General features: G+C 38.2%; 1 protein-coding gene across 1 annotated transcript in view; it reads left to right on the top strand.

Moving 5' to 3' along the window:
• RORB (RAR related orphan receptor B) overlaps positions 1 to 16,846 on the top strand; it is a 168,410-nt gene that overhangs the window by 147,041 nt on the left and 4,523 nt on the right. The window contains exons 6-9 of the mRNA XM_088464081.1: positions 492 to 624; positions 7,775 to 7,882; positions 10,298 to 10,408; positions 15,306 to 15,418. Coding sequence (XP_088320207.1) covers positions 492 to 624; positions 7,775 to 7,882; positions 10,298 to 10,408; positions 15,306 to 15,418 — 465 coding nt within the window. The remainder of the gene's footprint in view (positions 1 to 491; positions 625 to 7,774; positions 7,883 to 10,297; positions 10,409 to 15,305; positions 15,419 to 16,846) is intronic.

The raw sequence follows: 16,846 nt of genomic DNA on the forward strand, positions 1-16,846 counted from the left end.
AATGCAGGATAGATAGGCCAATAATAAAGAGTAATGAAGAGAGTTGTTAATAGTCAAGTACATGCATTTAGTTTAATTCACATTCCCCAGTTGATAATGAGATGACTAACTTCTTATTGTAATTAAGTTCTCCGCTGTGTTCTGGTGAAAAATAAGTGTACATTAAAGTTACATTTAACTCATATACCTGTACACTGGGGGATTCAGCTGATATGTATCAATTCAATTTTACAAATCTTAAAAGCTGTTAGTCTGAGCACTCTCATAACCCGGCTTTCCCCATTCACTACAGTAAAGCTTGGCAGACAGTCGCACAGTTACTGGTACAGTATTTGCTTCATTTGTTAGGATCACTTTGCAACTCCCTGCATAGCAGTTAACCCCTAGTGCTGCAGACATGCTTACATGCCCAATTTTGTCTTTCACACAAAGAGATATTTGTTTTATTTTCAGGAAAATTGAGATGTTTTTCTTACTGGTGTTTCTTGCAGACAAGAGAAGCTCTGTGGCAGCAGTGTGCCATTCAGATTACCCATGCAATACAGTATGTTGTGGAGTTTGCAAAGCGAATAACAGGCTTTATGGAACTATGCCAGAATGATCAAATATTGTTACTTAAGTCAGGTAAGTAGATGATAATGTTGGTGATAAAATGTGGCCTTGTTCATGCATTGTGCACACTCACCTGGCACATGTACAGTAATCTGCAGCTAAACAGAACAGTACTTTTAATGGGCAGTGGGTCATATATACTGGCATGAGCTCTATTATCTGCTAGTTGCTTTGTTATGCTGATATGTGGGTAAAATGTCTCAAATGTGGAATATTATGCTGTCACTAGGCTATTTTAGGTTGTAAAGCATTATTTATCCAAAGGTAGAGATTGGGCCAGTGCAGATCAATCACATTTGCAAAACACAAGGGGAAACTTGCAATTGTATGTCCAAAACAAGAAGCTGCAAGTGTTCTTGAGGATAGAAATATTTCCACTGGTACAAATTATTTTAGGAGATCGAGTTAGATTTATGCATTAGATTGGTGGTCATGGATAAATTCAGGGAATATGGTTTTGACAGGTGTTTGAAACTGCTGCAGGTTTAGTATTCAGTGGTTTGGATGGTGATTCTCAAGCCACCAGCAATGCCTGTAAGTTTACACTAGAGGTTCCATTAAAGCTGCCAGAAATAAAATGCAACCAAACCTCCATATCTATCTGGCCAATCAGAATGCGAGGAATCACAATCTACATAATAATTGTGTTTGGATAGGGGGATCAGCCGCCAGGGTAAGTATGGAAGGGGCGGTCAGGACATTGCCGCAATGAGAGGAAGAGGGGTAAGGATGGAGCTGTGGGAGGGGGGTGTCGTGATGAAGTCACGGTGGAGGGAGGAGGATGTGTACTGCAGAGAGGGGGAGCTGAGCAGGGGAGGAGACTGGGATGACCAATCTTATGCCGGGTCCATTAAACTAGTACACATATACTGTTTTAAGCATTATGTAAATTTAGAAGTCAAATAACATTAATAATTATTTTATGGAGCCAATATTATTTTGTTGCTATTTAATGTGTCAAAAATAAGGTTTACTGTAATTGTATTAAGGGAAAATGTTAATTAGTAAATATATTAAAGGGGCAATATTAATTGTTAACTGAATTCCTCCCAACCATTCTGATTTCAACGGGACAGTCCCGCTTGTCAGACACTGTTCCACCCATGGGCTGCAGTCTCCTGTGGCTGAGGGAGCATTTGATAACTGCTCAAATCACTGGTCAATATACTGAATAGATGCCATGTGCATGTGCATGACACCTAAACAATACGGGGAGGAGTGCCTGGGTGTAGCCCAGGCGCTCAGGAGTGCTGGGCACATCCACAAAGTGATAACAACGAGGAATGTGCTGCAAGGACACGCCCCTCTATTGAGGCCATGCCCACTTTTTGGATGTGCATGCCTTTGGCGTGAGCATGAACCCGATTTGAAAAGTCCATTTGTTGGGAGGTATGGTTGCTGTGACGGTGATTAGGATTCTCTAGGGTTTCAGCACACAAGCGCTTCAATGTTCATACTCACATACACACCAGTGAGGTTGTCACACAGTAGTGTTAAAAGGGAGGCGTAGGCACTTAATATTAAACATGGTTTATAAAACATGAAGCTCCTTGTTCCATTTATACCATGTAGCTATAGGAAAGGGGAAAAGCAGGAGGTGAAGATGCACAGGCAATCATAGATTGATGATTTTACAAAATACGTAATATAACCACTATTCCTCAATGTAACAAGGGAAAAGGAATTTTTTTAAACATTAATAAAGGTAGTGGTGGTGCTCACTAGAGTTGGGTAAAGGCTAGTCAAAGAGAGAGTGGAAAGAACTCTGTTTGGTGAGCACTCTTTCTGTAGAAAATTATTTAATTAAATCTTAACTTTTAATAAATATATTAAAATAAAGTACATCAAACATAGACAAACACAACATCGGATGATCCACAATACATTTAGGTATACATATCAAACAAAGCAGATAAATATGTATAATATAAATAACAGTAACAGGAAAGTGTCACTGTGAAATCATCACTTATAAATCCATCTAAATTGTAGCGAAATATTTAAAGAATATATACATATATAGACATATATCTAAATGTATCTACATAGACAAACACAACATCGGATGAGGATCCACAATACATTTAGGTGTACATATCAAACAAAACTGATAAATATGTACAATATAAATAACAGTAACAGGAAAGTGTCACTGTGAAAGCATCACTTATGAAACCATGTAAATTGAAGCAAAAATATTTAAAGAATATATACATATATAAACATATATCTAAATGTATCTGTCATCAGTTTTAGGAAATAAGCGATGTCGATACACAAAGTATCCTTAATGTCATATATTCAGATACATCTAGTGTTGAATTCGAGTCTTCATTCTTTGTAACGCTCTAAATAGCAGTTTCTGACCACTTCAACACATAAAATAGACCATTGCCGAGTATCACCTTCTATTGTTTAAATAAGTAAGGACAAAGCAAACATGGAATATCAGTAAAGTCAGGAAATAGTACTACTATTCCTCATTCTTCTGCTCCCCACCTATGCAAAATGCTATTTGTGAGGAGTGAGAGATTACCGGAAAGCAGTTTATCCCTAGAAACAACAGAATAACTTGGACGTTGCTCAGGTTTCGTTTCTGCTTTTGGGTGTCATACTATCCGCATTGGACACTCAATGAGAGAATTACTGGCTGGAGATAGTCCTCAGTTAATAGAGATAAAGACAAACAACACACTCAGATAGTTAGTATCAAAAATAATACGGTCAAGTTGTATTCAGATCCAATATGTGTGTTTTATTGCTGCTGTTGTCACGTTCAGAATTGAATAGTTAGTGTATTTAAACATCAATTATGTAACGTTCATCACATCATAAACAGTCATGCTACATACAAACGGTGGCAAATATCCTTAAATGTACGTGAATGTCATACTAGTGAGGTCTATATATCCCAAAATCATCTCCTCCCAGACAACATCTGAATATACAGTCCCAGATTAATAATGGGTAAATGATCTACTCGTTACAATAAATTCAGCGCCTATACACGTATGGAAACACCCCTGATGCAAATCAGGAGTGTTCTCACGAGGAAGCATATACATATATTATACGTCTTAAATGTGTTCAATACTGACAGATCATAAAATAAATTGGATCATAATACTGAAGACGCATGTTTTGTACATCAAAATATATTCGATATTGACAGGTTATTAGGTGACAAAAAGTAGACCCTGACAAGGGAGGGGATAGAAAATTATACTAATCCCCGCAGTGCATAAGTCAGATAACTGACTATAAATTGAGTGAGGGTCCAGACTCAATAGTATTTAGCATGACTATTACAACATAAATTACAATAGTGGGTTATGCATAGCATGACTGTCATTTACATGAGATAAAATTTAAACATGATTGATTCTAAAGGCAGAAAAGATGTATTAACTATAGAATTAATATCCCGCTGCTGGCCTAACAATATAGCCTCTGTGAGGGTAACTTTAACCGACTATGGTTACTGGAATCGGGACAGACATAGAGTGTATGCGTCCATCATAACAGGGGCGCGCGCAATCCAACAGCATAGATAATCATGGTGAATCATAAGATTCCCGAACCGGGAACAAACTAGTAATGAGGGTGTTGCGCCGTATAGCCACAAGCATCCATCGTCTCGTCCGTCCGGGACGATGGATGCTTATTCCTAAAACTGATGACAGATACATTTAGATATATGTCTATATATGTATATATTCTTTAAATATTTTCGCTTCAATTTAGATGGTTTCATAAGTGATGCTTTCACAGTGACACTTTCCTGTTACTGTTATTTATATTGTACATATTTATCTGTTTTGTTTGATATGTACACCTAAATGTATTGTGGATCCTCATCCGATGTTGTGTTTGTCTATGTAGATACATTTAGATATATGTCTATATATGTATATATTCTTTAAATATTTCACTACAATTTAGATGGATTCATAAATGATGCTTTCACAGTGACACTTTCCTGTTACTGTTATTTATATTATACATATTTATCTGCTTTGTTTGATATGTATACCTAAATGTATTGTGGATCCTCATCCGATGTTGTGTTTGTCTATGTTTGATGTACTTCTTTATTTTAATATATTTATTAAAAGTTAAGATTTAATTAAATAATTTTCTACAGAAAGAGTGCTCACCAAACAGAGTTCTTTCCACTCTCTCTTTGACAATCCATTTATACCATATATAATTTTAAAACAACATACACCCATTAATTAGGTTAGCGCTGGGCACAAAACCCTATTCTGCTGTGATGGTGGCAATATTTATTATTTTATGATGTGGGCACCTTTTATAGGGCCATAAAATATCATAAAAAAAAAAAAATTCCACCAATTATCAATTCATTAAAATTACTCTGGTGGTTTGTTGCCATTTCTGACATTAGTAAGCACTGTGGATGTAAAAGGTGAAAGGCCGACAGTTTTCTCAAACTACTGTTTAGAAAATTAGACCCTTGGGGGAATATTTACTAATGGTCGATTTCAATCAATTTTAATTGATTTCAGATCGATCTAAATGGATGTGTTTCTGAGGCTAAATCACACTTAAAAAAGCAAATAAAAAAATGTCTGTTAGTAAATGTGTTATTTAGCCCCAAAAACACAACATTGATTTAAACGGATTTAGATCTCTGTTTACTATTAAAAGCTTGATGTAGGTTAAAATTTATGATTTAGGCCAGACTTGCCTACACTACCTTAACGGATGTGAAGCTCACGAAGCTTTGGTGGTGGTCCCGGCCGCCCAGAAGAGTATTTAAGTCTCCTGAAGCTACCTGGTGACGCCCACTTTAGCCCACTGATATTGTAGCCCCATCCCCCAATTTATAATGCTGGTTGGCATGTATAGCAGGGGGACGGGACCACAATGATGCAATCTTGCAAATACGCCCCCCATACCTCCCACCTATGTTGCGTCCCCCCCACATACACACACAGACTTGGCTGCCAATTCCTGGAGGTAAGTAAGTATGATATGGGCTAATGTCAGCACAGTGTAAATGCCATGGGTGTTAGAGGCTATTACAGCATGAGAGAGAAGCTGTGCAATCATAAATGGCCATGGATACTGCAATATACATTATACCAAATCCTAAAAGCATTTTTTAATTATATCAAATATAATGCAAGTGTTATCATGTAATTGTATCACATTACCAATAATTCTATAAACTGTATTGTTCATTCATTTAAATGTCTTTACTGTACATTGCCATTAAGATGTAGCCCACGTTTACAAAAAACAAGTTGAAGGAGGATTGTTGCTATAGTGATATAACTACTCACAGTTAATTATAAAAATATAGAGTGACACTATGGGAATGGATGGCTACAGGTTAGTGCTAATGCATTGACATTATACAAAAATATTGCATATTGTGTGTAACAAATTATAAAGGGGCATAGCAACTTAAATGGTTCTATGAAAAAGGTTATCTTCTACTTATATCCAGAGATGTAAACACAGCATGCTGGAATAATAAAACGTGCGCTTCTGCATATGACACTAATATTGCAAACTCCACAGCACTTGGCTGTAATTCATATTCATAATTATTGCAGCTGTGGCTGGACGTAGCATGGCTTCTTTAAAATAAAAATTTGCCTAATTCTATTTTACATTTGAATATTTACTAATATATGATAAGAGTCCTCTAGTCAGAGTACAATTAACAATTGACAGTATAGATATATAAATTATAAATATGTATATATACTGTATATATTCATTTTCTATTACATTGTATTAAAACTAAGTAAGGGAATACTTTATTTCTGTAGTTTTCAGTTTACATAACAATTTTAATAATTTGAATGCAGCGTGAAATCACAGTGTATAAAAAAAATACGATTGATTATTAACAAAAAATGTTGTTGTTTTTTATAAGTGATTTATGACTTAGGGGTATATTTACTAAAGTGAGAGCTTTTATAAATGGAGATGTTGCCTATAGCAACCAATCAGATTCTACTTAACATTTAACTAACAACGTCTAGAAAATAATAGCTAAGGTCTGATTGGTTGCTATGGGCAACATCTCCACTTCTAAAAACTCTCACTTTAGTAAATATACCCCTTAGTGTACTCATGGGCGTTTCTAGAGAGAAGGGGGCTCGTGTGCAGTCTCCGACATGGGCCCCCTCCTCTCCACCCGGCAGCGCACTGAGCTGTGCGCGGCCAGCACCGGAGTTATAGACTCTGGGCACTAGAGAGTGCCCAGAGTCTATAGTAAATGCACAGATCACCAGGAAAATGTCAGCGACGGCCATTTTCCCTGTACTGCGCATGCGTAAATGACTGGAAAATGGCCACCGCGCCCATTTTCCAGTCGTTTTACAGCACCGGACGCCAGCACCGATGTGGGACTCCGGAGACTTAAGTAATATTATGGGTGCAGGGTGTGTGGTGCGGGCACCCCTGGACCCAGGCACCCATTATAGATATGCCCCTGAGTGTACTAAATTATAAAGTCATTGCTCCATTCTTGGATGCAATTTGTTTTAATTGGTTTGCAAAGTGTATCCCCATTGGCTGCTTGTTACTTCTCTGAATCTTCAACTGAAAGATATTTCTTAAAAATGTAAGTAACTGTAAAAAAGGATTTGATGTCCATAGGAACCAATCAGATTTTAACTCCAACTGATTCAATTTTCAGTACTGTTTAAACAATTAAAGCGAATGTCTAAATGATGGCTATGGATAGGCTATGGATAATACTGTTTTTTCTGCAGTGTTACCAGCTTTTGTTCACTAATATGCATAACTCTATAATTTCTCTGTTGGAATCACATGGCCAGGTAATTAATTATAAGTTAAACTGCAATTATCATGGAGTCGTATCAAACATGTGTGTTGATACCTATTTTAGGTAGTTATATCTCTTCACTACATTGTATTTCTTTATATTTCTTGAAAAATATTTTTCCAAAATTGTCAAAATTTAAAGAAAAATAGATAATGTTTCTCATGCTAACAACAATAAGGAAAGCTGACAAATAAGAATGTGGAGATCATAAATGAATGACTAATGAAATATTAATATGTAACAACCAAACACTATTCCATATTTAGTATTGCTTTTGTATGTGTGATGTAACCATCCATCGTGACACCCTTATTCCTTTTATTTCTTTGACAGGCTGCTTGGAAGTTGTCCTAGTAAGAATGTGCCGTGCCTTCAATCCATTAAACAACACTGTTCTTTTTGAAGGAAAATATGGAGGAATGCAGATGTTCAAATCACTAGGTATACATTTATTATTATATTCAGTAATTAAGTCATCATAAGTTAAAGGGTCTATTTATGATAAGGAAAAAAGGCTAAATGCCCGTTTTCATCGGAGCCAAGGGCTTATTCCTGTTTAAGAAGCCCCCTTGGGATGTAGTCATATGACTTGTCATCGCCGGTCACAATCCCAACAGCAGAATTCCAGCCAGGGATTTATGATAGGCGTCGAAATACCGACGTCTATCATAATCCCAATGCCGAAATGCCGAGGACGCCATCCCGAATAAAAATAAGTCCAGGGAACCCTTAGCATTAGCCGCTGTGGGGGGAGGGTTAGGATTATGGAGTCTAGCGGGGTTAAGTTAGTTTTGGGGGGGTATTGGGGTTAGGCACCCCTAGGGGGGAGGGTTAGATTCAGGCACCCCCCCCCCCCCGGGAGGGTTAGGTTTAGTGATATAAGGATTCTGGCAGTGTATGTACTTCTGTGATCTATTTAAATAGGCTTTTAAATAGGCTTGCCCATGTAATTTTGGAGTTACAGTAACTCCAAAAATACATGGCCAAGCCTATTTAAAAGCATCACAGAAGTACATACACTGCCATAATCCTTTTATAAATATCCCCATATCAAGATGGCAATAACAGGGGGTCAGTAAAACAAAGAATGCTATAATATTAATGAAAAAAAAAAGCGAAGAGTAATTTTTAAATTCCTTTTTTATTTTATTAGTTATGTTTCCACAAAACTGGAGCTGGAAGCCCGGAATACCCTATGACTGGTTGACTAGGTGGTAAGAGACCTCTTACCGCTGCCAGCCAGAGTCGAAGGGGAACTGAGCTAGGTAATTGCAGAGATTTTCTATTGCTGCGATACACATTGACAGAAAATCTTTTCTATCATGACAAACTGATAAATAGACTCGTAAACTACAGGCAAATATGCAAAATGGAGCCTGTGGCCATATATGTGCGTGTGTGTTTGAGCATGTCTGTGTGTGGGATGCAGTCATGTCAACTATTTTTATGTCAACATTCATAATGTCGACACCACCATGTCGACGGTTATGATATTGACATTTGCAGAATAGCAACATGTTCACAATGCCAACATGTGAAATGTCGACATTCTGCAGGGAGCAGAGGGTAAGGATTAGGTTGTGGCAGCAGAGGTTTAGACCATGGGATCGGAGGGTTAGGGTTAGCCTCTAGGGTGTATGTTAAGTTTAGGCTGCAGATGGGAGGCTTCGGTTAGGCACTAGTGGGAGGGCTTGGAATACTCACTGCCGAAACCGCTGCAGCATGAGTTGTAAATCATCATGACATCACCACCGGACCCGGAAGATACTACTGGATCTGCCGGACCCACTGTAGCAGGTAAGTCACCAGTAGACCACCCAGAATGTTTTGTAGACATTCTATTCATGATGAGTCAGTGTCGACATGATGAATGTGAATGAGGTCAATGTTGACAAAATATACCACCCCCCCGATGTTTATTTATACCTGTTTAATTAATATGGTCTAATTTTTTTTCTTCTAAATATTATTTATGTATTATCTGAAATAATGTAATTTACAGTAGTGCATATTGAAATATGCAAATAAATGATGTCTATGGTATATATTTGGAAATCTTGTGTATATGACGGGATAACAAGCTACCCAATGAAATGATGATGGTCCTTACTCTAAAATGCACTGTTTCATCATATTTTAACCTTATAAACTACTGGAGATCCTTCCGTAATTACTAACAATTCTCCAGTGAATTTAACGAAAATAACTGAATGTTTATATAAATATATATATATATATATATATATATATATATATAAATAATTTAGATTGTCATACACTCTAATTTTAAGATCAATTATTTTTTTAATAGATCCTCAGCTAGCAAAAAATAAAATTAGAATTCTGAGTACATTGATGCTATTGATAGTATTTCAGAGTACAGCAGCACCACATATTGCTTTTTTTTGTGCGCTGTTATATGTCATCCTCGGGGCTTCGTTCATCATCAACAATGGTATTCTGTATATGCACTTTTGGCCTTCACTAGCTAATTGTGAAAAGCCTTTGCAGGTCCTATCTGCATTATAATCATACTTATTATCATTTCAATTATTCAGTCAATTACACTGGAATAAAAGCAGTGCTAAATTGTGCTGCACTTTCATGAGAAAATATAACCGCTGGTAAAACAGTATAATATAGACATAAAAAAAAACATCTATTTTAAAAGATAATTAGATCTAGTCTTTTTTTCTCTCTCTCCACATGATGTTGATTGAAAATCTGAGATTTTAACTAACCAAAATACTATTTTCTACTAGCACCTGTTTCCCTGACAGGACTGCCAGCTGAGTTCCAAGTAGAATTGAACAGTGATTAGCGTCTAGTTCTAACTGTGTTTTCCTTGGCCCGCAGGTTCTGATGATTTAGTGAATGAAGCATTTGACTTCGCAAAGAGTTTATGTTCCCTTCAGCTGACTGAGGAGGAAATTGCCTTGTTTTCTGCAGCCGTACTGATATCACCAGGTACTAATTATGATATTAAGTACAAATATGTCCTGTTTGCCTCTGGTTTTAAATATCTATTTTTTTTAAAGAAAGTGTTCAGTACACAATATAAGTTCATTAAAGCAGGCTGGTGAAATAACAATTACATAGGGTTGAACTGTTAAAAAAGTTTGGATTTTGGTTCCATCATTCACAAAGGCCTCACAAGGTGCCACTGTTCCCTGTAATATGAGCGATCTGAACATTAGTGTGTTAAAACCTGAGCTCATTTAGAAAAAATATAGTCTTGCAAGATTGCCCTGAACTGCAGATTCACATTACAGCCCTTAAGCCTTTATATTCTTGTTAGATAGCTCATTTTACAAATGCTATGAAATGTCTCAAATGATTCTAAAGACATATAATTATTAGAACAAGAAGGGGATACTGTGATGACATAATTAAATCTTTACTAACTATTTTATTAATTATTTATTGCTTAATATAGATAAATGTATATATGTTGGCCAGAAAATGTGTAGTGGGCTATTTATTCAAACATTTACATCTTACAATGTAGCTGCAATATCTGTGGCTTACATTATATTTATTGACTGCTGTAAAAACAGTGCAGGTTACTAAGAACAGAGTAATCAAAATGCTTAAGATGAAAGGCATTAGAACAAGTCAATAAATATACCAACAACCAATGCCTGAAACCAGGGCCATAACTAGGGTGGTGCGGTCGGTGCCACCACACAGAGAGCAGGATGCTCTGAGGGCTGCGTCCACAAAGTCCATTTGCCGGGCGCCCGCTGTTATGTTTTTACTAGCGGTGTGCCTGGCTGATCGTTCTCACTGACATGGGGCGGATTGGGCTTTAAATTAACCGAGAGGCCGGCCGTAGGTGGCCAGGACTCAGTCGAGCATCACTCTCCTACCATTCTTGTATGACAGGCACTGGCAACCTGCCAGTGCCTGTCAGCATTCCAAAGGGCTTTTTGAATTCGCGAGAGGAGACTGACCTCTCGCCAGACAAAGCTCTGCACTCCCGGCACCTCAGCACTTGGATGCCTCATCTGCAGCTCCTCCATGTACAGCCTCTCCTCTCCTGTTTCCACCATGTACAACAGCGGCAGCAGAGTCCCGGCACCGGCAATGGTGAGAAACAATATCATCCCCCTCTCCCCTGGTCACCAAGGTCAATATATGGTGAATCAACAGGTAGAGAAAGAGCAGAGAAGGGGGGTAGTGCATGGCTGAGTGGTGGTGCTGTAATTTAGGAATGATAAGAGGCTCCCCCCTGTTCCTTCCACCCCTGAAACATGCACCTTTCACCTTTGCACCCCCTAACCACCACCCTTGGACCTCCCACCATTGCACAATTTTACTGTCCCCCTGCAACAGAAACCCCCACACCCTATAACTGCCCTCTGTACCTACCCCACTACACATTGCAACTGTAACCTCTCCAACTGCCACCCATGCACCCTGTAACTGCTCCCCATGTGACACCCCCACACCCTGTAACTTCCACCTTTGCACCCTGTAACCGCACCCCCCTGCAACTGCTCCCCCACATCCTGTAACTGAAACCATGAAACTATCCCCTATGCACCTTGTAACTACCCCCAATGCAAATATGATACCCCTTTTCCCTGTAATTGCAAGGGGCCTTACTGTGTGGCATAATATGTTAGGGCATTACTGTGTGGCATAATGTGTTAGGGGCATTACTGTGTGGCATAATGTGTTAGGGGCATTACTGTGTGGCATAACGTGTAAGGGGCATTACTGTGTGGCATGAAGTGTAAGATGAATTATTGTGTGGCATAATATGTAAGGGCATTAATGTCTGGCATAATGTTCAAGGGAATTACTGTGTGACATAATGTGTAAAGGGCACCACTGTGTGGTGTAATGTGTTTAAGGATTACTATTGTGTGGTGTAACATGAATAAGGGTCACTACTGTGTGGCATAATGTGAATAAGGGGCTCTACTGTATGGTGTAACATGTTTAAAGGGTACTATTGTGTGACATACAGTGAATAAGGGTCACTACTGTGTGGTGTAATGTGAATAATGGCCACTACTGTGTGGTGTAATTTGAATTGGGGGTACTATTGTGTGGTCATGCCCCTGCCCAGTGAGACCATGCCCCTTTTTTGGATGCACTCCACTGCCCCTATTTAAAGTTTAGGGGGGCACCAATACGCTTTATGGCACAGGGCACCAAAATGTCTAGATACAACTCTGCCTGAAACTACATTTAATTGTGCGCTGAGAAATATATGAAGAATTTTGTTTTATGTTTGACATCAAGAAAAAGTAGCAGATATATTACGTATATATATAACCCAAATAACACTGTCATCAGATAAGATTTTGGTTTTTAATATATGTTTTAATTCCTCATATTTTTTCCTTTTAAAAATATTTTTTACACATAAGTTCACTATAAGTAGATGTCTGACAATAATGAATTCACTCTATTTTTAACAAAACTACGTAAATAACTCAATGACTTTAAGATACTCTTTCAAAGTTAATTTGAGGACAGAGGTACACAGTATATGAATCATATAACAGTTTTTTTTATATACTGTATATAAACAGATATATGAGTATATATATATATATATATATATATAATTGCAGAAGACTTAGGAGAGGAGGACTGGTCGCCAAGGTAAATATGGATGCAGGAGGAAGGGGGAATGGGGAATCAATAGGGGTGTGTGGCTGGGTCAGGATGGAGTGGGGGGATGAGGCTAACACTATCATTAGATGGCATTGGCAATATAAGCCTATGGGCTTCTTTCACAAAAATCCATGGAAAGGGAGCTGGAGGATCCCTCCACGTGACTTGTGGCTTCTACAGGTCGATAGCTACAGGTTGATAGCTGAGCATGCATTTTTGGACCACCGGGTCATAAACCCAGAAGTCTATACATCTCCGGGGCAGATCTATATTGGAATAGCTCTTTATCACTTTCAGATCCCTCAGGCACAGCATAGCTTTTCAGTTTCTTACACTGACCATCCATATAATAGAACAAGATCAGAATCGTAAATATGTAATGACTAAATATAGGCTCTTATACTCATTTTAAAAATGTTCTTAATAGCCTGGTTAGGACAGAACAATCTTATAGTTTCTATCTCTGGTGTCTGGTTCTCTGGCAAAGTATCCTAAACCCATCTAATAACAGTAGAAGTGTCTCTAGCTGCAGAGTAACACATCCCCTTTTGTCAATACATTTGTTCTAACTCTCCAGTCCTCTTACATTAAATCCTCTTTCCTTGTTGCTAACTAGAAAGCATGAGAGACAGGCAGTGAAAGATAATCCTTCTGGGGATATTCTTATGATTAAATTGTTTAACCACAAACTGTCATGGAGCATTTTCATTTAGCGTGACTGAAAAATGTTCTTTCTGAGAGACCAGAATTTGTAATCTAAGTGAAGACAGAATATTAATCCATTTTTTTCTATGTGTATTTGTTTTGCCTATTACAATGGTTTTCATTTATCCTAATCCTATATCAAACAAGTCTACTTTTTAGCAATATTCTCAAGTACGTGTATTGTAACAAAACCAAATTCTAAGGGTGTTTAGCTTTTTAGGACCAAGGGATCTCTTTATTAAAGGGAGAAAAGCCCTTTCTAATTCTATCAGAGTTAGGGGTTATAATATGGTTACTGCCAGTGGTGGTTCCAGAGGTGGTTGCAGTCCAAAATTCAAATAGAGGAGCCACACCAGCTGCCACACCAAATGCTGCCAAACATCGCCGGTCAGGACACTGACAGTTGGTGTGGATTTGAATTTTGAACTGCGCTGCATTCCCATCTCTGGAGCCGCCACTGGTTACTGCCAATATAGACAGTGGTAGGCTCCACAGGAGAATGTATTTGTCTTTATGCAAAGCATGGTGAATTCTATATAGGAACATTGTCGCTGTTCATGGTGCTGCAACAGAAGAAATACGTTGTTTCAATAAAGCGTTCTTTTTTATTAAAAAAATTAAAAGATTCTATTTTTGAAAGTTCTTTTTTTTACTTTTGTTGAAAGTGTAACTGGAACGTCAAGTCTATAGCTCAAGTTTGCATAGATTAATGCAGGACTGGCAGGTGAAGCGATAAGACTCCTGGGGGTATATTTACTAAAGTGAGAGTTTTTAGAAATAGAGATGTTGCCCATAGCAACCAATCAGATTCTACTTAACATTTAACTAGCACCTTCTAGAAGATAATAGCTAGAATCTGATTGGTTGCTATGGGCAACATATCCACTTCTAAAAACTCTCACTTTTGTAAATATACCCCCTGGTATCTCTGCCAGCCAGTATCGCCAGGGAACTGAAAATTGCTCACCTGCACAGCAATATGTTATTAGTAAATCACGGCGATAACCAGCAATTGAAAATCTTTAGTTTTGTTGCTTAACAATAAATGGACTCGATTATGTGGACCACCAGGAAACGGACCCCACTAGCTTTTAAATAAATAAATTAATATAGTTTCATGAGTATATATATAACAAGAATAGCCATTACTTTCTAACTGTACTATTGTATATTTGTTTTTTTTTTTGTTTGTTTTTTTAACCAAGGTACATGTAAACTTAAAACAAAGCTTACCAAGCATTTCAGCCCAGCTGGCCGCATATATAACTACATGTTTGTACAAATACTGGCGACTGTGGAGGTAGCCAGGAAAGGTGGAATGCACATCTTGTCCACAACCTGCTCTGTAGGGAATTATAAAATGACAGATTTGTTGAGCAATTTTTAACCAGTCATAGTATTGTTTTTTACCCTATGAGCCATACTACATATGTATATTTTTATGTATTTGGCACTTATAAATGCCTATATTAATACTGGAAGTCATTGATTTGTTTTTACTTGTTTTGTTTCAATTACATTGCATTAGAACGACCATGGCTGATAGAGCCAAGGAAAGTTCAGAAGCTTCAAGAGAAAATTTATTTTGCACTCCAGCATGTGATTCAGAAGAACCATTTAGATGATGAGACATTGGCAAAGGTATGTGCTCCCCTCAAGAAGTGCATTTACATGTAGAACTGCAGCTAAGACATAAGGATCTGTAATAGCAAGTGACAAGTGGCTGGGAAGCTATGGTTGCACATATGTTTCAAATGTATCCAGTTTACCTGACTATAGAGCACTGCATTTCAGCTGAGGTGCCACAAGTGCATGAGCTACTGCTTTCTGGTGGGAGAGGAAGCATTTAGTAATGGTGTCAGCTGAAAATCACGATCACATGTATTGTGCAGTAATTGTGTTTGGAAAGGTATTAAAATTGTACTTTGTCTCAGATTGTGGCAACAAATTTTTAGCTGTCAGGGAAATAATTAATCATTAGTGCTGCATAGAAGGTGAACACTTTCCTGTATTGTTTCCAACCCTGAGTGCAGAATGATAGCAAACTATATAAACTGGAAGGCATGAATTAAAATTTCCAAAATAAGTGTGTATCTACGTTCCACTTTATTTTATTACGTGTACCACTGTTTATAGTATGGATATGTACATGGTTATTATTTTTAATATTTAGTAATATAGTGCCTGCTTACTGTGAAGTGATTTACAATTAGGAATAAACAGTAAAATAATGAGACACGGTATTAAAAAAGGGGTAACAGGGCTCACTCACAAGCTTACAATTTATAGGACAATAAGGAGTCTATGGGCCTGATTCAGAGCCGGACGCTATTTGCGCTCGCTCGTTCAGAAAAAAGGGGTGGCTATTCAAATGAACCGTTCGCTCTTTGCGGTCTGTTCACGAGTCTAGGTCTGAATGAGCGAACAAAACTTGCGGTCATTTGCGGTCACCAGCGTATGAACTGCTCGCTATTCTTGTGGTTGGTTTTTCATACCGCAATCTTGCGAGCAGTTCTGACTATAAAATAACCCAGTGACGTGGTCAATGACACTACTGTATTAATTATGCACACCCATAAAACGCCCGTTTTGACCTTTAAGCACACCTGCGTTCTGATCTCCACTCCCCGTTTTCAAGCACCTTCCCCTGTTACCACCCACATACGCCTCCTCCTGTCACTCAAAATAGCAGGCATTCGCTATTTAGCGAGCAAACGATTTTCGGCCGCACTGACTGGTTCGCGCATGCGTATTATGATCCGTACGCATGCGCAGTTGTGCAAACATCGCTCAGAACGAACGAGCGGCCGCTTACGAGCGGCTCTGAATCAGGCCCTATGTTCTAAGGGAAGAAAAGGGGTAAAGGCAGAGAAAATCACTGTATATACTACATCTCAGTATGTACCAAAGGGATTTTCCCTACCTGCAGCCTGCCCAAGCTAAAATATTGTGCTGCACCTGGGTAACTTACTGCTGCTATAGCCACCTATGGCAGTGCTAAGTGTCCCAGGTGTTACTAAGGGAAGAGGTCCCTTACCTTTGGGTGTCTTCTCCAGTGCCGGCTTCACC

Source organism: Taudactylus pleione, unplaced genomic scaffold (assembly GCF_031769625.1).
Source record: "Taudactylus pleione unplaced genomic scaffold, aTauple2 ptg001573l, whole genome shotgun sequence".
NCBI classification, from domain to species: domain Eukaryota; kingdom Metazoa; phylum Chordata; class Amphibia; order Anura; family Myobatrachidae; genus Taudactylus; species Taudactylus pleione.